The 25,146-nt window shown below is 39.2% G+C and overlaps 1 protein-coding gene across 1 annotated transcript in view; it reads right to left on the bottom strand.

Annotated features, from left to right (window-relative positions):
• LOC131682497 (protein turtle) overlaps positions 1-25,146 on the bottom strand; it is a 208,086-nt gene that overhangs the window by 17,424 nt on the left and 165,516 nt on the right. Inside the window, exons 6-10 of the mRNA XM_058964010.1 lie at positions 17,307-17,577; positions 16,392-17,246; positions 16,157-16,237; positions 15,253-15,666; positions 4-70 (exon numbers count right to left, since the gene is read on the bottom strand). Of these exons, the coding sequence (XP_058819993.1) occupies positions 4-70; positions 15,253-15,666; positions 16,157-16,237; positions 16,392-17,246; positions 17,307-17,577 (1,688 nt within the window). The remainder of the gene's footprint in view (positions 1-3; positions 71-15,252; positions 15,667-16,156; positions 16,238-16,391; positions 17,247-17,306; positions 17,578-25,146) is intronic.

A 25,146-nucleotide genomic window follows, 5' to 3' on the forward strand; every position in this document is an offset into this window, starting at 1 on the left:
CACCTCCTCAAAGGCACCGGCTGGCTTAGGGCGTTCCGATCCGTGATCCGTGCTGTTACCATGTTGAGTTCTGTAATCGGATAATTTCTACACGTTAACGGTGGCGGTAATATCGAGCCATTCTTTCCCGTCACGGTTGTTGCTTGTCGAAGACGCCGAGCAAAACCGTGACGGGACAAGATATGAAAAAATGCTCGTTTCACAAGAGTGGAATCAGTGAGACGGCACTCATCAAGGCGTATACCCATGATTTTGTGTGTTTTGTCGTTCGTCTACCTTTGTGGACTGTTTTTGAAGCAAAGTGCAGGTCACATGGATGAACTTACCTGGGTATACGAGTTTATGATCATGATGATGAAACAATGAGCGAAATCAACGTAATTGATAATTTGCGGTAAATATAATCAAAGCGTACAATTGTTGAAAAAGGTCTTTCTAAAGCTATGGTAAATTTTTCGATTGTTTCTGAAACGATCAGCCTTAAGTTTCAATTGTAATTTTAAGAATCATAAACTAAATGAAAAAAAACCTGAACACCCGAAGCGCAAAGGGAACGATTGACTAAAGGCAAGGAAAAAGACGGAGGGAATGCGTCAGACTACTCGCAATATCACCACAACAACACCCTTTGCAATAGTTGTGAACTAGTTTCTCATTGTGTCCTCTACAATAGAGTAAGTGGTGGCAGATCATGTGACTTGATCTCGCTTTTGCCATCGTCCATATATATGTGGATCTCAATTTTAACGTTGTCACATATAAACACGTGTTTCAAGTTGTTATGCCAAAATGAACAATTTGTTAAACTTTATCAGCAGTAAATGTGTGACGCGGTTGAACTGGATAAAGGCGACTTCTGTAAGCCTTTGCTCCATTTTTAACTTCAATACATGTACCACATAAGAAATGCTCAGCAAGATGCTCCGTCTTATGCGAAATAACCTAAAGTCATCGTTTTTGTCCTGGCCACCGTGTTCGACTAAATAGGCTGTCCAGAAAATATATTCAAAAGAAAAGCTCCATGTTGAGAACTGTGATGAAGAAGCCCACGCCCGCCAACGGAAATATACAGATTCTCCATAAAATATGAAATTTCATTTTCCATTTCAATTTTCAATAATGTACTAATGAACTCAGGTAATCTTAAGATTAAGTATTTCTTGATCGATTAGTGGTCGAACAAATGAAATTATTTCATAAATTACATTATTATGCAACGTTCGCACTACCAGTTAAAATGGGTTTTGATACTATCTTGGTGACATTTTGCTTGTTGCTAAATATTATAACGTGTTATAACTCTGTAGTGTACATATTGTATTGTTAAACCAATTCTGCAGCGTTTTATGTTATATAGTCTTATTACCACAGACTGACATAATTATATCTCCAGCACAGCGGTTTGTTTTATTTCAAACAGATTTATTTAAAAATTTAAATTGGTATATACAACCGTTCTATTTGTTGTATAATTTAAAAAGCGACTAGAACTGTGTTTTAAATACATAGGGAAGGACAGATACTCTGACTGGATAAACTGGGAAAACAATTTTATGTCCAGTAACGCTTAAAGGGCGAACACGAAATTATTGCGACACCGAAAATATCATGCCAATTTTCTTATAATGTTTAACCAAAATTTTAGGGTAGTTTTATACATATATTTACTTCAAAAATCAAAAGAAAAGTTAATCGATGGAGCCTTGAGTGTAAAATTGTCTTTACAGTGTCATCCGGTACCAATTTCTCAGTTTTTTTCCATTTTCTTAACATGTCCTTCTCGTCTTTGACTGTCTTCTTGCTCTTCCGAAGTTCCCGCTTCATCATTGCCCAGTACTGCTCCACCGGGCGCAGCTCCGGACAGTTTGGCGGATTCATGTCCTTTGGAACAAAATGGACAGAATTGCATGATGCCAAATCTGGCCAAAATAGCGGAGCTTCGTCGTGCTGCTGCAAGAACGGCAAAAGGCGCTTCTCGAGGCATTCTGATTTGTAGATCACGCAATTTACTGTGCCCTTTGTCACGAAAGGCTCACTCCTCAGTCCGCAAGAGCAGATGGCCTGCCAAATGAGATATTTGGAGGCGAACTTCGACATTTTCTTCTTCTTAAATTTGTCGTCCACATAGAACTTGCTCTTGTCGGTGAAAAACTCCAACCCCGGAATTTGCTTAAAATCGGCTTTTATATACGTTTAGTCGTCCATCACACAGCAGCCATATTTTGTCAGCATCTTCTCGTAGAGCTTCCGTGCCCGAGTTTTAGCCATCGATTGTTGCCGCTCATCGCGGTTTGGGAAGTTCTGTACCTTGTATGTATGTAGTCCAGCTCTCTTCTTTGCATTCTGGACTTAGCTCTGCGACATGCCGATCTTTTTAGCCAAATCACGGCTTGAGACGTTGGGATTTGCTTTAATCATCCGCTTCACCTTTCCCTCCGTCTTTTTGTTCTCCGGTCCCGGTTTTCTTCCAACTCCTTTGCCGTGGTCCAACCTCAACCGCTCCTGGAACCGCTTCAACACTCTGGAGACGGTTGAATGGTGAATGTTCAACATTTTTCCCAACTGCCGGTGCGACAGGTCAGGAAATTCCAGGTGTTTGGAAAGAATTTGTTCTATCGACTCGCGTTGGTTCACCTCCATTTTCGTTGAATCGAAAAACACGACTTCGAGTAGTAGCATGTAAAGAATACACATCAATGAGAAAGTGTGCAAAATTTGGTTGATTTTTACCCAATGGTAAAAAAGTTATGCCCTGTTGAATGTGTCGCAATAATTTCGTGTTCGCCCTTTAAGACATGACTTGAATTTTAATCGAAAAAAACACCCGCTTAAACTGCTGCTGGGACGGTAAGCTCTGCTTTAAAATTTTCCGCTTTGCGCAGTACAGTATTCCAAGTTTAAGTTAAGGTTAACAACTACCTACTAGTTTCAAAATATAAAAAAAAAAATAATTTGAAATTGTAAAACCAGAACTCTAAGAAGTTTTAAATGTTAAACAAAGAAAATTGGCACAACCAAGTTAGTGTTAAACTCATGGCTATTCAGCATACCAATTGATACATCAACACACGGAAAATCAGAAAATTAAAATTAGAGCTTGAACCTCACTTTCCCGAAATGGCTAATCCCTTACCGGCTCTTTCTACTGCCGGTGATACAAATATTCATCAAAATTAATACTCATTACCAAATCAAACCAGACAGAATAACAGTTCTCTAATTCATCTTGACAGCTCTATTCCCCCTTATCCATTTGAACACATTAGTTAGAGTAGTGTCTGCTATCTCTGTTCAATGCATTACCCTAAATGGTAGGGTGAACAAGGGTGCGTTGTCCTCAACTTTTCACAGCGCTCAAACGCGAGTCTTTTGTATTGTTCAGGTCCGATTTTTCATTGTACTACTTCTTAGAAACGAAGCAAAGATGTTGAAACCGGTTTAAGCGCAATCCAGTGACAGCTAGTCAAGTTACAAACGAAATAGTGTGACATCCTAGTAGTATGAATAAGGGTTTATCTACCCTGATAATCTGTGGTTTCGATACGTAAGATGTGCAAATCAAAAATATTTTTAGTAACGGCAGCAAGCAACCTGTAACTGCGGAACAAAAAGTTGAATAAAATTCATTAGCAGTTAATGGGAGTACTATGTCAATAATTTGAAATTAAGTTTATAAAAATCGAGCAAGAATTCGCTAAGAAATAGGTGTGACATTAACTTATGTCGTTTTCGCTTGAGGCAGAAACTAACTCAGTTTCGGACCTAACTGCTGTCAAACCGTTTGTTTGAAGCCAGTTTCGCACCTAGGTTATGCGCCACTGAACTGAAAGCCGGGTTGGGTTCTAACCTGAAAAATATTTCGGTTTCGCTCACACCATCGCTGTTTTGCGAGAACCCAACTCAGTTAAAAGTAAAAAAGTTTGTTTGTTTGAAGCAACCAACCTGGGTTAGTTTCTGGTTCTCAATGGAAAATGACATTAGGAACTCAGATTTGACCTCCTTGGGATGCCTCCGTAGTGCCTGCTTCATAATTGCCCAGTATTTTTCTATGGGCCTTAGTTCCGGTGAGTTGGGGGGGAGGAGGGGTTCATGTCCTTGGGTACGAAAGTAACCCCGTTAGCTTCGTACCGCTCCAGGACAATATTTGATTATTGGCACTAAGCTAGATCCGGCCAGAAGATCGTTGGGTCTTCATGTTGCTCCAACAGAAGAAGCAGACGTTTCTGTAGACACTTTTTGAGATAGATCTCCTTTTTTACAGTCCCGGTAGTCACAAACGGCGCACACCGTTTGCCACTTGAGCAGATCGCATGCCAAATCATGTATTTATTTGTATTTGTTTTAATGAACTGAACTAAAAATAATTAACCTAACGGCAAACGGTGACGAAATTGTGATTAACTGGTATCGAAATCGAAGTGCTCGACAAACTCCTGGAAGCAATGTCCGAGGACGAAAACCTCGAGTTGGAGCCTAGAGGTTGATTTGTCCAAGAAGATCGGGTATATGGCAATCTTCTCATGAACATCGACAAGTTTGCACCCGTGTACAAAATTTCGTGCACGCGCTCAACCTCAAACATGCTTTGCCTCTGTGTACAGGTTTGCATCGAACACCGAACCCAAGCGAACGATGTACAAACTTAGAAGAGAACTAGTATCAATAACCTGTGTGTACGAGAAAAAGAGAAAGAAAACTAGTATCAATAACCTGTGTGCACGAACACCGCGTACGTACATGGGGTTCGGTTGTGCAGACGAACATGTGCTCGTGTTTTGGTACGCATTAGCGCGTGCGAATTTGCACACGAAATGATGGTGTAGGATGATCACAGAACTAGAGCGAACATGGTGTTCGATGTTCATTTGGGAAGACTGGTATATGGAGCATTCTGCACTTTGCACATATTCAGTCCCTCCCGGTCCTTGACTCGCTGAACGAAAGACTGGGAAAGATTCAACTTTTTGGTAACATCCCTAATCGAAGCATTGGAAGTCCGCTTTAACACTTTCACTGCACGCTAGGAATCCTGATCTCTAATAGAACATCCATTATGACCGGATATCAGAGTGTGGTAGAATGTTTAATCACACCGTTGACTGCACGATTCCGAGTTGTTTTCCAATGAGGAATTTCCAGGTGCTTGCGCAAAATTATTTCGCGGCGTTGCTTTTCAACTCAAAACTGAGCGATAAAAATACAGCGTATACAATACACTTCAAACTAATTCTACCAAATTTTTAAGAGAAAATACCTTATAGGTTTTCAAAGGCGTTTTTCAGTGATGCAATTTGATGTTGGACCCTTTAGAATACATTAAAAACGATATAATAACTATTTCTATGTGTGCTTTTGTCTCCAAAGCAATTTCATTTCAGAATATAAAACAGGGGCGCTTGTCCTTGGAAATTTCTCGTACATTCGTACCCCAGAACTGAAATCACTCTAATATGCCTAATTTTTATTGAATTTATAATTAAATTAGATAGTTTTATTCTTAAATCATTCATAAAAAAATATTAGTGTTTCGTCTATTTTAATATGTGATGTTTCATTTTATATAAACAAGTCTTTAAAATACGTCAAAATTCCCTTTTTTCTTTATATTGCTATAACTCTGGTAGTTTCTAACCGATTTTAATCATCTATACAGCGTTATGAAAACTATTAAATGGCCTTTTGAACAAGTAGTAAATTATTCAAAAACTGGTCAAAAAGTGTGTTTATTCCTATTATTTTTCCAAAAATGATTTAGACTGTCCTTTGAAAAGAGTCAAACTTTTTTTATAAATTTTTCTCAAATGGCTATAGTCTAAAAATGACAAATCCCACAAAAAATGTTGTAGGCGTGATTTTCAGAAAATTAGTCAAATTTTTGAATAAAAATGTTGAAAAAATTTACTCCTACGCTGAAAAAAATCGATTTTAAAAATTTAAAGTCGATTTACAAAAAAAACTATCTTTGATTTGGATGAAATTTTATTCCAAGATAGGTAATTATGTTCCCTACCTTCGGTCAAAAATTAAAGTTGGGCACTTTCAAGGGAAAAAAGGGTGTCGGGCCATTAGGCCGAAAGCCGCTAGGCCGGATGCTGCAAGGCAGAACGCCATTAGGCCGAATGGGCCATTAAGCCGAATGGGTTATTAGGCCGAATGGGTCATTAGGCTGAATGGCTCATTAGACCGTATGTACCATTGCGCTGAATGTCCTTTGATTAAAAGCATTGTTAAGGCGGCAGGAGGGATTTGGCCCCTCGAGTTTTTTAAAGTTGCTCAATTTATTAACTGATCTATTTCCGTCGAAGTACCCACCGCTCGATTCAAAATGGGAGTTTGTTTTTTTTATTTCACCTTGGATACCGCAAGCGATGGCGAAATATGGAAACAAACTTTCGATTTGTAGGCAAATCATACAATTTTATTTTAAATGTATTCCTTTTAGGTTTGTGAATTGTTTGGAAGAATCAATACATGGGTATTCCATCTGGACATACATTTGCCGGACCACCAGATAATGTTTCGGAGAAAGCTCGATTTCTCAGCAGAAAAATACGGAAACTAGCCAACCAGTATGAGTCTAGACGACTGCATTTTCGATTGCATCAAATTCTGTCGTGAGTTCTCTCATGATCAACCATTTCAAAAACTCGTTGAGCAGGGAAAAAAGATTGTCGCCAAAATGCAGTACCATGAAAATATTTTACGTTTTATGGTGTATTTAGGTGTGAGCGATGTGTTGAGCGTGGTGAGCCTTCCCATTATTCTGTTTTACCTAGCTGATCGAAAGGTCCGTACTAACGCTAAGTTTACGAATCGGGACCAGTGTTAGTTCGCTCGAAATAGTCAATCCACTCTTACTCAGATGTAAAAACGAAATTAGCATGAGATGTCGAGATAAATAACCTGGAATATGAAGTGGCGATTGACACTGTCAGCATGTTATTCGATAGAAGCTAATGTGAGTTTTAATCCTGTGGCAACAGGTAGCGTGCTTGTGAATTCGCTAGTGATTAAGATTTTTCAAACATATGACCAGCGGAACTTCGTCACATCGATCCGAGGCTATGTTCGCTCGGTTGGTAAAGCGAGCACTCTTAGTTTCTGCTAGCATCAATCGAGAATATTACGTTTTCGATTTTGTAACAACAGTATAGAAGCATAGCAACTGATACATTTGTTCAAACTAGATTTCGCTATAGTCCATGGTTACATATCAAAATAATTTTGGTCGGTATAGATGCTCGTTATTGTTCGGGTCTATTTCATACTAAATTTAACAATCATCATCATGAACGGTGGTCGCGAATCAGCTCCCCAACTATTTTCAAATGAATTGTTTGAGATCATTGGTATATGCAATGAAAAAGTCTTTAGATTATTTGAAAACACTACCGTGTCCCTTCTCTAAAGTGTTGCTCCCCTATCTTGTTTGATGCATCCTATTAACAAAACTACCTCGATGCCACAAAAAGTTTTTCAAATAACCATCACTTTCTTACTTGGTCAATCATAATTCTGTTTATTATAATGAACCGTAAGCTATTTATCATAAAAAAAAACTATTTCAGTTGATCCCATAGCTCCGGTAATAATTCATGTCAGTCCAAGGTCTTCAGCGATCTCGTACAGCTCCTGAAATTAGATGTTTGTTAGTGCTACTTACAGATTTCATTTCAATGGTAGTAAGTGTCTGATTCCCTCTTGTAAAACTCGCTTACCGCTGCTCGTCTCTTCCGGTATTTCGACGCTGTTGGTCGACCGTCTCATAGAAGAGACCTCTTTCATCGAATCCTCAATTTCCGTCGGAACTTGTATATGAGACGCTCGAATATCAACTATCTGAAGCGAAAAAGTCGTAAGATATATTTTTTAAATATTCCCTAATCCTATAATCAACTAAGGCATTCCGTCGATCCTAATGCAGAAATGCAAATGGTGTGACCATCAAGAATACGTCAGACAACCTTAAGTGGACCCCCTCCATTCGACACCACTTTGGCCTTACCAAGCCGCAACGCGGGTGGCGGCTTTAAAACTGCCGAATAGGAGCTGAGAACAGCTTGAAGCAACATCTGATGTTGCTTCAAATGTATGTGAAATCCAAAACTGACTTGGATAGTTCCATCGAGCCTAGTTTGAATGCCTCACTAGACTCGCCGATCTTCATTCACCCACAACTTTCGAATTCGATATTATTAGCATAAAACTTATAAATTGGTTACATCTTTCTGTGTACCGTGTACGTGGTTATGCTGACCTTTACGTGTACTAATTGGAACTCAGAAGAGCATGAAATCAATTCATCACTTTCAGAAAGTTTCCAAATATTAAAATATAAACAAAATATGTTTATTTACACCAGGTTAGGTTCTAAAAGAAAGTTCGAAAAGAACCGATAGTTTATCACAAAAAACCATTCAAGTTCGTTAAGTCATAATGAACAGTAAAATTTTCAACAACTTTTAGCATATAGGTGTGGCTATTTTTGACCGACTCTGAGAATTACGGAATATGATTTTTTTGAAATTCTATAATGTCAAATCAAATAATATCAACTCAATGATGTACACTGCAAATTCTAGAACACTGTAGTGCAATTGCACAAACTATAACACAATTAGTTTGCATAGTAACATATAACACAATTAGTTTGCTAAACTCGGTATGATTTTTTATTCAATTGCTGAAAAAAAGTTCATTCTCTTTTAGTTTTTAAGGTACTTTTCCATTACCGGAAAACTTCGATTATAACAGACTAGTATTACTAATTGTAACTCAAATTTCATATTATTAACTGTGCTTACATAAATGATGATGGGAACTAGAGAATTGAATATGAAAATACTATTTTATCTATAAATCCAACTTTGGATGTTCTATCATACTTGACCTTTCTTACAGTTTTGTATCAACAACAGAAGACAATTATTAACGGATTTAACTGGTTGTAGGAAATAATTGGTAAAATTTAAAATATTGCTGATGATCGTTGCTAATTAGTTGGCCCAACCAAATGTGGTTTGGGCAATAATTTCAGTATTACAACGAACTGCGATCAAAACTAAGTCCCGTATGATTTTGCTGATGTTGTACAATTTAGTCAATTTCAAATTACATTCGCTCTGAAACAATCCGTTGTAATACACAATACGTAGGGTGGATTATTCATGTGCAATGTAGTGAGAACGATTCATGCTATAATTTTGTCAATACAACATTCAATTTGTAAAAATGTCGTTGATGTAGGCTCGAAGTTAATTGATGACAGGGCTTTTGGGTAGTATTTTAAAAAGAAATTTTATCTAAAGGTGGCGTTATCCAGTACATAACAGATTCCGTTGCATTGTTATAGTTAGCAAAATAGTCCAGCAGTCATCATTTATCAGGTAATAAAAGCTACAGCTGAAAAATAAATCCGTATAAGTACAGATCATATTGTGTTATGAAATTTACCACAACTCTTCTGTCATTTATGAATGTGTTTTTGACCATTCGTAGTCCGTTGTTTGATATCACAGCTGGAAATAAAACTAAGCTATTGTAGCTATCGGAATTGATTAGTACTACATGAAATCTAAAACTAAACGGTATTATTCGGGTACTTGGACAACGTCAAAATATATGCATACCTAAACTTTAGTCATCCTCAACCGCAACAGGCACTCGAGATTTAAGGGATTCCAAAAGTGAGACAACAAGTTCTAGTAATCGTTATCCAAAATTTTCATGATCCTATTTTTTAAAAATTTTCCAAATTCAAGAGTAAACAAATTGCTTTTTCCAATTGTGTTTGCTTTGATCGATTTCAGTTGCTCAGTCGTTCCCTGTCAAACGAATGAGCAAACCGATCAAACACACACAAAAATGAGCTACGAAGGTTTGGAAATTGAAAACTACGACGGATTTTTAACAAATGCTACCTTGCAGAATTAGCTGAATTCTCGAACGAAAAAATTTGTAGCCTAGATAGGTATGATCTTTCTTCAGTAAACGTACATATGCTCCACAAATTTAATCAAGAGAAGAAAGTGTAGTAGCGATTTAAACACAACCCGGATTTATGATGGGCTAAAACCCTACTGCTGCCTTAAAGAGACTAATTGAGATGACGGGCTCACGAGTTTCCCATGGCTCAAAAGTTACTAACTCATGTTGTACTAGAGAGTCCCTCGAAATGTCAAACAAAAAACGCGTTGATAATCAAAGGTGCTTTGCTTTTCTTTGAAGAGTATTGTATATTCCTTAACATCGGTTGTGATAGGTTTGTTTATATGTATTTTATTTAGAAACATTTTTTTAAATTTGCTGATTACGGATACCAATACGTATTAATTAGCATTGCATGTATCATCCGGAACATTAGGATCCGCAAGCCGTATGTCATAAGATCAAAAATTGAGTGTGTGTCATAACATCCGAAAAATAAAGTTTCAACCCAAATTGTTTCCGATTTTTACAACGTACCCCTAGTGCGTCATAAGGCCTCTCTGGCACAACGACGCATATTCGTTAACAGTTTAATGTTAGCAAGCGCCTCAAAAAATCTCGTCATAAAATTTCTTTACGAGTACAAGTGGAACCTCCCTTTAAGTACTTCATTCTCTCACGCTTCACCAATCTTCTGATGATTTTCCTAGTCCATTTAACGAGCTAGTTTCTCCCAATATCGCTGGAGTTGCATGATTTAAAAATCTTTGCACATTTTTGCTCGTAAAAAATAACAGATGCATGTAGCAACGATCCTGGAAACGAACTTAGCACCGAACAATAAACAATTGCTACCAACTTTACGAGCCTGATGGAAAGTTCGATCATCAAATTTGTTTGCCAAGGTCGCCAAATCTGAAGGAACCGTTCATTTTTCTTTACTTCAAAAGATCTAGTATACGATGTACTATGGAATTTGGAGTACTTCTTCGTTGGCTGTCTTGATTAATCTCTAATCGTTATCTAGTTAGTCTCCGCAGCGCTGTCTTCCTATGTACTTTCTGATTTTTTTGCGCTATATATTCCAATGTAGTCAATTACCAAGAACAACAAAACAGGGGTGGCATTACTCATCTCGATTCGATCAAAATTCTATGAACTTGACCTTGTTTCGCATTATGTATTTCGAACCGAGCTCGAAAGTAAATTTTCGATCGAGTTAGCTCGAAGAAGTACTAGATTATCGAGAAGTGTTGGCATTATGGAACCATAACAATCGAACTCGAAAGCGACTCGAGTCGAACGCATTTGCTCGATAGTTTTATTGCTGTCGACTGTCGTTCGAGATTATGTTTTGTGTTTTATGGTAGTTTTACACTCATGAAACCTAGATTGCACTTGTAGCATGCTATAAAACTTCAATTGTTACTTGAGAGGTGTTGTAAATTTTCTAAACATTATTATTGTAAGTTTTAAAAATCGTAAAAAAATCCCCCTTCATTGAATGTTTTCAGTTACAACCGCTATACATATTCATCATTCTCTTTGGTCCATTCGTCCTAATGACCCATTCGGCCTAATAACCCATTCGGCCTTATGACTCATTCGATATAATGACCCATTCGGCCAAAAGACCTTCGGCCTAATGACCCTTTCGGCCTAATGGGAATCGGCCTAACGGCATTCGGCCGAACTACATTCGGCCTAATGACCCAGCACCGAAAAAAAGCTATTTGATAAAAATTTGTCCTTGTCCAAACTGAATTTTTTCAGTGTATTTTTATTCAGGGTCCATAGCCCAGAGACTAAAACGGAGAAGAGAATCCAGACCCCAGATTCCATAGCCCTGTGTCCACAGTTCCGAGGAGAGAGACCAGAATCCAAAGTCGCGAGTCCATAACCCAAAATACTGAGACGAGTCTAGCGTCCAGAATTCAGAGTACAGTGTCGAAAATTCAGAGTCCACAGTCCATAGCGCAGCGATCAGAACCCACAGTTCCGAAGATAGAGCTCACAGTCTAGAGTCCGGAGTTCAGAATGCAGAGTTCAGAATCGAGAGCGCAGTGGTTAGCAAAGCTGTATTATCGTGCAACATGAGGCCAATCTATGTCGCCATTCACCTCTGATACAAAACTCCTATCCCTGACCTCCCCGCGGTGCCAACCGGGGTACAGGCCTCCTTTTGCCATTTTTGCTTAAACTCGGGACTGGGTCGGGTTCTGTCCCCAACCGCTGTCAATTCGTTCACTTCGACAGGTTGACGGATTGAAGCCTGTCTCAGTTTCGTTTCGAGCGGGAGTGACATTAGTGAAGATCGTCTAGGATCTGTGGTCGTATGATAACAGGGAAGGGGGACAAACGACGCGCGCGTGAAACTTCTAGTGTATCCGTCTTGCAGAGTGAATCTTTCGGTATAATTAATGGTTATTTTGGGCAGCTCAAAATTATTTCTTGGTTTTCTTTTGCAAGTTCGGTTTGTATACAACCTTTGATTAATATTTTTTCTCAATAAATAGTTGTTCGGAAATTAGCCCCAATAAAACTTCAATTTGAATAGTATCGATGATCAAGGGTCAATACGAACTGAAAAATCGTGGCGTCTTCTTTATGAATCTAATTTTGAGTTTTGTCAACGTGTCACTAGGTAATTTTCTACCCAATAAATATATCATAGAAAAGGATTAGCGAATTTTCTTTGAATACTGTCGCAATAAATAGTGATCCGGCCCATTACGCAGATAAGATTAGCTTTCCTAATCAATACTCCCATGGTCGGCTATGTGGAGTTCAGTTTGTTTAGAAAACAGGATACTCGCGGTAGCCAGCTACCCAGAGTTTAAAAAGAACCAAGAATTAAATAAGATATTTTCTTTTTCGAGTGATCGTGTACTCGAAAACGAACTAAACTATTACCTAATAAACCATGCTTTACAGGTCGCATCGCTTGTTTGGAGCGAATCCTAGACCTTATACCCTTCCAAACGATCAACTCCGCGACACCTATGGAAGAGCCTGATGAGTCGTCTACCTTCCGTTAAGTAGGTGGAGCAGCAACACTTTCCGTCTACCTTATCCTTTATCCTTCCCCGTGAGCGATGGAGATGGGGGCGGCCGGCAATGATGGCTATCATGTTGTTGAGGTTTTAATATGGGTCGGATTGGTATGAATTCCTACTCACCACTTCCTAAGCAACACATATTAGATAATCAGCAGTCAAACATGATGAAGTCAGTGTGCAGAGTTCAGAGTCGAGAGCACAGAGTTCAGAGCTCAGAATTCAGAGTTCAAATGCCACAGTCCAAAACCTAGAGTCCAGAGCCCAGAGACCAGAAACCTGAGTCTAGAGTTCTTATCTCAAAATACTCAGCACATAATCCAGACCCCAGAGCCTCCAAATTAGTGAGACCAAAGTTTAGAGTCCAGAATCCAGAGTTCAGATTCTATAATCCAGAGTTTAGACTCCATAGCCCAGCGACCAGAACCCAGAGTCCCGAGGAGAGAGCCTAGAGTCCGGAGTCCAGAATCCATAGTCCCGAGTGCAGAGTGCATAGTCCAGAGTTTAGAATCCAGAGTCCACAGTTCAGATTCCGAAGTCCAGAATCAAGACCCAGAGCCCATAGCTCAGAGATCATAGTCTTCAGTCCAGCAGAGTCTATAGCACAGAATCTCGAGACTAAGCTCAGAATACAGAGTTAAAAATGCAGAGTCCAGAGTTCAGAGTGCAGAGAACAGAGCCGAGAATCCTGGACCCAGAGTCCTGAACCTAAATTACTGTGACCAGAGTCCAGAGCTCTGGGACCAGAACCACACCAGACCACACCCAAAATACTGAGACAAGAGTTCAGACTCCAGAGCACAGAGCCCAGAATCCAGAGGCCAGAATCCAAAATCCATAACACAGAATCTCGAAGCGAGAGTCCAGAGTCCAGAACACAGCGTGAAGATTGCAGCATCTAGAGTTCAAAGTCCAGAATCTAGAGCTCAGAGTCCATAAGCGAAAATCCTGAGACCAGAGTTCAAAGTACAGAGACCATAGTCCTCAACCCAAAATACTGAGCCCAGTGTCCCGAGTTTAGAGCCCAGAGCCCAGACCAGAATCCAGAGACCCGAGGGGAGAGCCAACAGTCCAGAATCCAGAGTCCAGATTGCAGATTCCACAGTTTAGAGTCCAGACTTCAGAGTCTAGTACTATAAGTACTTATAATAGCAAAATTGAATTTTTGAAATCAGATTTGTGAATTTGAAAAATATCGCGTGCGCCATCATTTGCTCAATCATATCTCGAATCATGGCCTTATATTTAAACATCTTCCAGAAAAATTTTCAACTACGCGACCGAGAAATGAAAGTACTGTAACAGTTGAGAATAGATGGAGAGAAATATCTTAGGCCTACATATGTATTACACAATATTGGACTAAAACTTGAGTTTTAATGGGCACGTGAGCTAAACATTTCAGTAAACAGCTAGCGAGCTTGGCGTTCGTTGTACGATCAATAGGTTTATGGTTCCTCATTTTTACTTGTGCGCATCAATTTTGTTCGTAAGTTCCAAGAAACAGCGTATTACAGATCTTCGAAAACAAAGCAATGCGACACGAAGTTTAATGTTCAATTATTTACAATCCTGAATGATAGTTCAGAAACATATAACCAATAACCTGAGATGATTTAACTAGATATTCCTAAAGAAGAGGCCTTTGTAATTATAAGAGAACGTCATTAAAAAGAGTTATTGGCTTATTGGCTTTCGAGTACCAACCAGAAAAGATTCCAAAAGGAAGTATAGTCGTAGCAATAGCCCTGCAAAAATCGGCTACAAATTCTGATGAAACAGAAGGGTAAGGCGCTGGTCTCAAAAGCCTCTTGTATGTTCGAACATCCCTCAGAAAGTATGCTTATTGGCCAATGGGATCATAGTCCTGAAATTGTCCTGTACACTAAGCATCGGTTGCAAAGTTTGTCGAAATAGAAGATCAAGATTCGCTGCTTTGCTTTATAACATTAGAAGAATTTGGCATATTGTTGTGTTCTTAATAAAAATGTGTCCTAATTATTATTATCAGCGAGAGCTCGAATTGCAATAATGCTAACATACTAACTGAAAAAAATCTCATTCATGTCAGAGACAAATGTATAATTCTACAAACCATTATACTATATGAGTTAAAAAACCGTGATTAAACTAAACTACGAACAAACCAACTCAAAACTGTATGTTAGTGATGAAAAACCGATCGTGTTAACCCGCTGCCATCGCGAATAGTGAAAGTATACACCCTGACTACGGCCCCGCTGTGGACTTCGGGCTTCAACGCGCTCACCTTTTTCTTGTTTTCTACGTTTACGCTTGTTGCAGATCTTGACGGCACAGATCGACAGTATGATGGCCACGATGAAGAACAGTATCCCGCCGACGACACCGGCCGTGATGGCTTTGTGCTTAACCCGGGCCGGAACCGGGAATTTTATCTCATCACTAGATTCGTAACTCTTGAGCGAGTTCGCTAGCACCCGGAAGTAGTAGGTACGTCCACCGACCAGATTCTTCACCAGGTAGGACGTCTCCTCCGGTCGGATCTGACCGCGGTTTAGCGTTTTCCACTGGGCATCCGTGCGGTACTTGATCGTGTAGAACTGCACCAGATGGGCTCGCTCGAGTGGAACCTGCCACGAGATGAGGAACCCGTTCGGGATCTCCAGCACGGATACGTTGCGCGGTTGACCCGGTTTCGGACCTGTGCGTAGAGGATCATTGTTAGTCATATTTATGCGAGAAAGTTGGTGTAAAGCAACAGCAAAAGCACGACATGCACTTAGTTTGAGCTTGATGAGAGTGTGCTGGAATGTGTTTTAGTTATTTGAAGTGACTTAAAAGTGAAAATAAATACCTGTTGGTCGAAAAACAGGAGGGAAAAATGTAGAGCCAGACGAATCGGTTGGAAACAAAATATTGTGATAACTTAGAACGTCTGCAAACAAACGGGGAAAAATGAAACAAGCCAATGGTAAATGTAGTGATGATTATGTTGATGTGATCTGAAAGGTTAAATTTTGATGAAGCAAAAATTTGTTGTGTTCGTGATTTCATGCAAATATTCTCAATAGTTGGAGTATGTGTAATGTATTGGGGGGTGGTGTTTGTTTCCGGTATGCTAACCGATACCAAGCGTGAGCTAAAAGCACCTAAAGTAACAAGTGAAACGTTAGGCTAGCGTGACTTCTTACCCAAGTCATCCGAGGCGTGCTTAAATTCTTTTTCGTTAGGTGCAGCAGTCGTTGTCGACACTTTCTTCGGTTTTTGGACATCTTTTGAGTTTAAAGCATTATAGAATAATTGTAAAGGAGATCGTCGTTCAACAAACACAATCGCTTCATTATAAATATTTTTTGATGGGAATTGATATTGTTTCCAGTATCAATTCTTGACCCAAACATTTTAAGCGAAATAAGATTTACTCACCTAACGTACGTATCGTTATCACCTTACTCATCATGCCATCACCGAGGGCATTCTTCCCGATCACCTGAAACTCGTACGTCGTTCCCGGCGATAGTCGGTTGATCGTAACCTGCGTACTCCCGGAAGGAGTTACCGGAATCGTGGACCAATCCGAAACTCCAGCCTCCCGGTACCAGATCGTGTAGTCCTGCTTATAGTCCGGTCCGCCACTGTAACCCGGCATCCAGGACAGTGTCACCGAGAACTCGGTCGCCGATCCACTGAGATTGTAAGGGGCATGTGGTTGCGTACCCTCGATCACCAACTGAGTGGCGGAAACGATCGTGGCTACCTCATTCGATGCTACGCATTGATAGTAGCCAAAATCGGATCGCCGTAGGTTCTCGATCGTAATGTTCCCATTCATGATCCTCACCCGGTTCTTCTGCAAGGGCTGACCATCCCGCCGTTGCCAGATGATCGTCGGTTTGGAGGTTCCTTCCGCTTCCTGCGCATCGCAGTGCATCTCAACCGATTCGCCCACCTTTCGCTGGTACAGCGGATCCGGTTCGATCGTGAAGGCAGGAGGTTTCCGCACCAGCACTTCCATGTGTCCGGAGGAACCCTGCGTACCCTGGGCATTGTACGGCGTACACGTGTACCTTCCCTGATGGTTCTGGTTGACCCTGGTGAACAACAGCGAACCGTTGTTCATTATAACTATGTCTTTTGTTTGATAAGGTTCCAGTAATCTTTTATCTTTGGTCCATGTTACATATTGTAGAGGAGGATTTGCTTTTATATAGCATTGTACAACACCAGCTAAACGAAACGGTAAGTATTGTATTGTTGGGGTGAAGGTCACTTTGGCAGGATCTGAAGAATAAAATAGAAGATTAGCAAATTTGAAAAAGTCTACTAACGCGATCAACTTACACTCTATATTTAAAAAAGCCGAAGCACTTTGTGGTTCTCCGATGCCGTTTGACACCTCACACGTGTACATGCCGGAATCGTCGGCACTGACCGGATTGATGATGAGAGACCCATCCTTTCTGATCGTGACACGCGTCTCGAGTGCGGCCACCTCCCGTACCGGGGAACCCTCGCGGAACCATCGCACTGTGACGTTGCCGGGCATGGCCTTTGCTTCGCAGGTGAACTGCACCTTCTCTCCCTCCAGTTTCGTTTGATTAGTGGGCGGCACCTGCGGCGATAGCGGGGTTAAGTTTTGGACGTTTGGTTCATGCTGCGGAATGAGGTGGTAGATATATAGTTTTTGAAGGTGATTTTTTTTATTGTTTATAGGTGTTGGGAAGTGAGCAAACTATAAGGGTTACACTTCTAGGACAGGTTCCGCGAAGAAAGGAAATTTAAGCAATTCATCGAACTATACGCAATCTTATTCTATCAACGTATTTGGAGACGATTAAACTGTTTGGATTTATCGTCTAACTCGGCTTCAAGTTGGTGTCAGTTACTGACGAGATGAATCTGAAAAACCGAACTCCAACTTTTCTAAGTTGGGCGTTGTGTCCTCATACAGAAATTGGTTTATTCATTTTTATTTTTTTGCCAAGATTAAGAATTTCAAATACATAAATAAGAAAACTACGTCGTTTAAGCTCCCTATCCTAATGCTTTAGCCTCTCACTTCTCAATTACTCTTCTCACATCCACTTAAATGTAATAATCCATTCCCGGACCATAAATAGAATCAATTTTAAAATGTTTTTCTTCCGAAACATGTGGAAAGAAAGAAAATAAAGCTCGAGTATTCATTTTCAACAGTTCGCTTTTACTGTTTACATGTACTTTGCAAAAATCATTTGGGATTGGCTTCGAGCAAATCTAGTCGTCTGCAAAAATTTTCCTTGTAAACAGTACTAGTGAACTGTCAAGATCAGTGAGGTTGACTGTGTCAACAAATAACCTAATAATCGTCATTTTAGTTGAGTTGGTGTTTGTTAACCACATTTCAACACTTGTAGCCATAGCAATGCCAGCCAACCACCAAATAAGTCAAATCAAAGTAAGCTGGAAGAAAAAAGTTTTCAGTACACTCAGGATATACATAAGAAGCGTTGCGATAGAATTGAGAAGACTTGCTTTGGTGGTGTGCAAAGAAATCACCCCAGAGGCAGGATTTGAACCTGCAACCCTTGGGACTCCGGTCTAATGCACAAACCCACATGTTGTCCCTGGGCTTTGATGACGTCCCAGAAAAAACAGTGATCGAATACACACACAAACACACCTGCCACCCAACACATTTGATCTATTTAATTTTCCCGCTAGACAACAAGGCCGGGCTCAAGCAACCAAAAGTTCGTATAAGCGGCGAGCTGCATAAGGTTCTCGTTTTAAATAATTTTGTAATACGTTTTATGTTCCAATAGCGGCTTAAGCAGCTTTAAAGTTCCATTAAAACTTAAGCAGCTTGAAAGTTCGCTTTGAACTTTATGTGAACTTTAAAGTGTGCTTTTTAAGTATTATCCGAACTTCTGGTTGCATGGGGGGTATTCATTGTCGTTTGACATCGGATTTTAAGTCATTATCTATCGTATTTCAGTGGCTGACAGATTTCTGGCCCCCTTACTGTGGAGTTCTTTATTTTGCCATATCATTTCTAAGGTCCCAAAACACATTTTAGCACAATAAAAAAAATCGATTTTTCGAAAATTCAACGCTGGTGTAACCACTTGAGGGCAACGCTTTTTTAATAGAGAGGAGAAAAATAGATTCGACACCTTAATACAGCTCGTTCATCTTATAAGAGGGTATTAATCGACAGTACCCATCAGAGGAATTCCACGAAGATCCGTCCGAAAATCTTTAAAATCGTGACCGACCATCTTAGATTCCAATGAAACTTTACACGTTTCACCGTCATGCAAGACTAAATATTTTCCACAGGTAATAAGATTATTTTGACTCAAGAGCAACTTTTCAAAAGGGCGTAAACGTTTCTACGTGTATGAATTTCAATTTTTTTTTGTTCGATAACTATCTGAGAAGTTACAGGGAATTAATACTTCTGTCTGAAAAAAATATACACTGAAAAAAATGTTGCATCATTTTTCAAAAAAACAAAAATTTATGATAAAAATTTAAATTGCGAAAAAACCCATTTTTTAAAAAATTTTATATTTTGTTACCAAAAACCTTAAGAGAAAAGAAACATTTTGGATGTGGTTTCAAATGGTTTACAATATCGCCTTGATGTCAAAGAGAAAGTTGCACGAAGGTTTACGGGCCTTTTGGAAAACCTATTATTGTTAATGGAGAAACGCGACTAACTTATGAAAAGGTCGTAATAAAACAAAATAATTGTGTTGTTAAAACAAAAGTTAAAATATCTCGAGAACTACTACATTTTAGAACATTTTTGTTAAGAGCATTTCGATTTAAAATGGCGTTTAGAATCATATTCAAAAAAATTGGTTTTTTGGACTGCAAATAGTAAGAATTATAAATAAATGTCAAAAGTTGTTGTTAGGAAAACTTTTTTATTGAAAGCTTCTCCATGATCCAAATACACTAAAAAGGTTGCTTTTACGTCTTTAAAACGATAAACATTAAATTTTTGACATTTTTTGATGGGATAACGCGAATAACTTTTAAAAAGAGCATAATTACACGAATTAATTGTTTTTGAAGTAGCAAAATTTCTCGAAAACTATCGCATTTTGGAAAATTTTTGTTAAATGCATTTTTATTTTAAATGGTGCTTAGAATTATATTCTGTAATAAAATTACAATTTTGTATGTCAATTAGTATGAAATTTAAAAACATGTACGAAGTTATTGTTAGAAAAACTTTTTTACCGATTTTTTCTCCATCATGCGATTACAATCAAAATGTTTCTTTTCTCTTTAGGTTTTTGGTAACAAAATAAAAAAAAATTAAAAAATGGGTTTTTTCGCAATTTAAATTTTTATCATAAATTTTTGTTTTTTTGAAAAATGACACAACATTTTTTTCAGTGTATATTTTTTTCGGACAGAAGTATTCATTCCCTGTAACTTGTTCTCAGATAGTTTTGCTGTATAAAATACAGTAGTCGAACAAAAAAAAATTGAAATTCATGCACGTAGAAACGTTTACGCCCTTTTGAAAAATTACTCTTGTATCAAAATATTCCAATTGCCAGAGAATATCATGGAGATTCATACAGCGAACACACCTGCAAAGTTTCGTTCGAATCGACGATGGTCATATTTTGCGGTCGGCCGGTTTCTCATGGAATCCCTCATCAGCAAATCTCCTTAAGTGCAATTGTCAAAACGTTCTTTTTTAGGCATCACAAATGCTACAGAACACACCTGCCAATGGAACTAAGGCTTGATGCTAGCAGAACGGAAGAAGGATCGCATGATCTGTGAAGAATTGTTGCCAGCGTCGGCGATAAAGTATGATAATGAGTTATGTTCCATCAACGACCATGCGGTAGACTTGGGTGGAACGCTCGACTCCTACTAGCAGAAGACAAAGGATTTTTCACATTTCCTTTCGATCATGTCCTTATGAGCCTGCCTAATCCTAGTTTTCCGTTCCAAGTTTATAACTGATTCGCTCTAGAATATGTTCATTTTTCATTAATTCAAATTCAAAGTAAAACTTTGTAAAACTTTGCGGCAATTAACAAACAAAATATAACTTTACTCCAGTTGGAAAAAGTTACAGTCGGATGTGCTATCCATAATCTAAGGTGACCATATCAGACGAGTAGAAACCCAGAACAGTCGAAAGGAGACTGCCTCCCCCGTTAACTTTCAATCGACTGTGCCTTCGCAGATTTTCGGCAGTCTAAAAGTTCTGGGGTCCATGCAGAGGCAGAGCTTCGGTAATAAAAAAAAAAGTTCTGGAGGTCTGGCAGGCACAGCTCTGCCAGAAAGTCTTTCATTAGTATTCAATTACTGGACACTTTTTCAGATTAACACACGAGGGTTTCATGCTGTTGTTGAAAAATCGCCAATCCTGAATTGAGCGGATGAAACGAAATATTTTAGGATCATCTGTGCAGGACCGACGAGTTATTTTCAGCACTTCATTGAAGAAAAGCAGAAACATCAATCGTCCCAAGTAGCTTCCCTGCGTTATTTCTGATGTAGGGGGTCCCATACTACCTCAAGATACAATCTCATTCTATATGGATGGTTCTAAAATGGGTGAGCTGACTTGCTCGGGAGTCTACGGACCAAGAATTTAAAGAATCGATATCAATGGGAAAGTGGCCTACAGGTTTCCAGGCAGAGGTATACGCAATACATACCTGCCCGGAGGTCTGTAGGAAACGAAGCAACAGACATGAAAAAATCGCAATCTTCTCGGACAGCCAAGTAGCACTGTTGGCATTAAGGTTTTCGAAATGTGAGTCCAAACTGGTTTGGGAGTGCATCACATCTTTACAACAACTGTTTGTTGGACCAGAACCAACCTGTGAAATCAAACTAGAACTTTCGGCTGGGGCAAGGAACCAACTACTAAACGACTGGCGTAACGTAGAAGGCGCTCGATAAGCTAAGAAATTCATACATCCAGATACAACGAGAGCCAAAAAACTGTTGGATCTAAAACGAAAAGATTTACGTATAATCACAGGTTTATTTACGAGACATTGTCCTGCTAAGTATCATCTGAAAAAAATTGGCAAAAGTCAAGATGACAATTGTCGATTCTGTAACTACGAGCCCGAGAGCTCGGAACATATTCTCTGCCATTGTTCAGTACTATTTCTTCACACCTGTCCCAAACGGATCCTTAACTACATTAATAATGTACTAACCAGTTGGGACGACACATGTGGACAAACAAACAACTCGCTTCCAACTACAATGGATTTGGGTAATTTGTAACATGTCGCAGTGGTAAAGTTCCCCTAACAAAAAAAAATCCTGCTATAAAAAAAGAGCCTGGCAGTCTCCAATGACAATCATCTCTCGATCGGAGAGCTAGGATCGAAATAGATGCAAAACTAGTGTTTATTCAAAATTTGACATTTTTTTCGATTGTTATATGAAAAACGAGGGATAGGTTGGTGTAAATAATATTTGTTTGAGTGCGACATTCCATACTCCTTGTTATGTAGGATGCTAGACTCGGCATGTTAGTCACTGTTCAGCATGTAGGCGTGAAACCATGTTAATCGTGGATTAGGTACTGCTTGCATTAACTCTGAAATGGTTACATAATCACCAGCTCGAGAGAGCGCTCAATGTTGTTATTCCACGATAGTTATTGTTGTTACACTATTTCCCATTTCATGGATTTCCAGTAAAAACGAAAAAATACCGCCAGCAAGATAACTTGAGCAGAAGTAGAGTCACCAAAACGTCGATGTGTCTTCTCAGAGACCAAAGGAAATTCTTCAGGTCCCGGAGTGAACGACTTTATTGCAGCCAAGGAGAAGCTCTGGTAATCATTGTTTCATCGATATCGGCCACAGTTTGATCCACAACTGGAATCGGTTGGAATTGTTCGGGTGCCAAATTTCCTTGCAAACGAACTACAGTCCATTCGTATGCTATGACCACACATAGTATTTCTAGTCAGTTGAAATACCTAGAATGCCAAATCGATTTCAGGAGCATGTTGAATTGATTCCAATTTGCAGAGCTCAGTCTTCTAAAAGTTGCGTTGTGCACTGAATGCACCATATTTGTAAATTCTAGCGAAATGGCCTTAGACCCGCGACTTCCGGAGCAGAGTTATATAAAATCGAAGCTCTTTTTGATTACTGAGAATGAAACTGATGCAAATCGTACTGAATGAAATAAAATTCCATTCAATAGTTCGTGAAATTCATTCAGCTCTATTCATTTCATTAACCCATTCATGCCCATGTTGTTTGTGGACAACAACGTAACAGCTATAACTTTTGATTGAGGCGAGATTTGCTCACAAAAACAAGTAAGGCTCATTAATGTGATTATTGCCTTTAATTTGAGTATTAACAGTTACAAGGATCAGCTCTAGAAATGAAGTTATTGCAATTAGTCTGATTGGATTCCGATGGAGCAGTGCTGCCAGGGACAGTTTACGGTGATGACGGAAATTAAAATTTTCATATATCTTAGTTACGTTGCAATATTATTGAAAACTGATCAAACTTATCAATTTAGACTGTCGTTGGCTACGTTTTCCACGTAATTGGACTATTGTAATTATTCTAGGAGAATTGTATTGATCATTAGAAGGTAAAAATTGACCAGCTTCTAGCACTGCCAAGCCTATCTTTATGAAAATAGGCTTTTCGTGTTTCTTGACCCCACCATTTTCAAGGAAAAATAATTTTGAAACCCTACATGCACTAGGAAAAAGTTGGGCATGAAAAGGTTTAATACAAAGAAAAATGTTTTTAAATGTTTGGAAGACATCTAAAACAACTACCTATTGTGCCAGGGTCTACTTTGATTCGTCATTGCACTCTCGCTTCGTGCAGTAACCGGAAATGTATGAAAACTTGCATTGAATGTAAACGTGGTTGCTTCGATTGACGTTATCGGTAGCCTAATTGAATATTGAAGAGGCGAATAGGGTGTACTTCCATTCAATGAGCTTCGAATATATGTAATTCCGTTTCAGAGAATTAAGTGCGGACCTACTGGTACAAACTCAAAAGATCAAATGGATCAAATTTTCAAAGCTAACTACATTGAATCTACTAATTAAACAGCATTAAAATGATGTTCCTCGTTCCAAAGAATTTTAGTGGAAATTGCAACCAACCAACCCCAACTATATTCAATAAATTATTCAGCATAACATTACCCACTCGTTACAATGCAAAACTAGAATCCTCCTTTCCACCCGCTCGATTTTCGAAAGCTTTCCACGTCTTTCGCTGAACCGGGGTCATGTCAAGTCAACGATCGACGACAAAGCCACAGCTGTTTGCTCAAATTTCCTTTCTTTGTGGTTAGGTTTAATCTCTCGGATGCCTGAATAGTGTGGACTTAAATCCCACCCCAGAGTGGCCCCACACACACACATGTTTTATGATTCGTTTTTTTTTATCTCGACTCCTCTTCTTAGCCTTAGAGGACATCTCATAACACGGCTCTTCACTCTGGGCTGAGATTTGTTTCACTTTCTTCTTAGCGCTAAAAACTCAAACAGAAAAACGGTGGCAGCAGTATGGATGAGTTGTGGGTTGTCGAGAATAGTTTCAAATGAGCTACCGCCGAACAGGAAAGAAACAGGAACGGGAGGAATTTAATCAGGAAATATCAAGGGAACCGTAGCGAAAATGGGGAATGAAATTACGAAGCTACTCTTTTCTGCGGGAAAGTGCTTGTGAACTAGTGCACCGACACACTAGCGCTTATTCAGAGGTTGATTTTGTGTTTCTGAAAATGCCAATCTACAAAAATCTACCCAACTACACACACACACACACACACACACAAAACCGACACGGTAGGAAATTGGAGTGGTGAAAATTGTTACAGCTACTGGATGACATGCATCTCTAATCAGAAGAGTACAGGATTGAAGCACACAGATAAGGACCGGGGTCGAATTGAATGTAATTGGATCGGAGCAATAGACAGCCTTGGATTGAATTTAATCGAGAGCTCTCAAGTATCGAAAAAATTGGAATGGAAGCTCCATTCTGGGTCGGGTTTGCCAAACGAACACTTTAATTTCGTTTAGTGTGATTGATTTTTAATAATGTTTGAGGGTTAGGAATAGGAAAGGATCGGACTGATTAGGAAACAGAAAGAGAAAAAAACAAACCTCGAGATAGGTATACAAAAGTGAGGTGTAAAA

Source organism: Topomyia yanbarensis, chromosome 2, assembly GCF_030247195.1.
Source record: "Topomyia yanbarensis strain Yona2022 chromosome 2, ASM3024719v1, whole genome shotgun sequence".
Taxonomy (NCBI): Eukaryota; Metazoa; Arthropoda; class Insecta; order Diptera; family Culicidae; genus Topomyia; species Topomyia yanbarensis.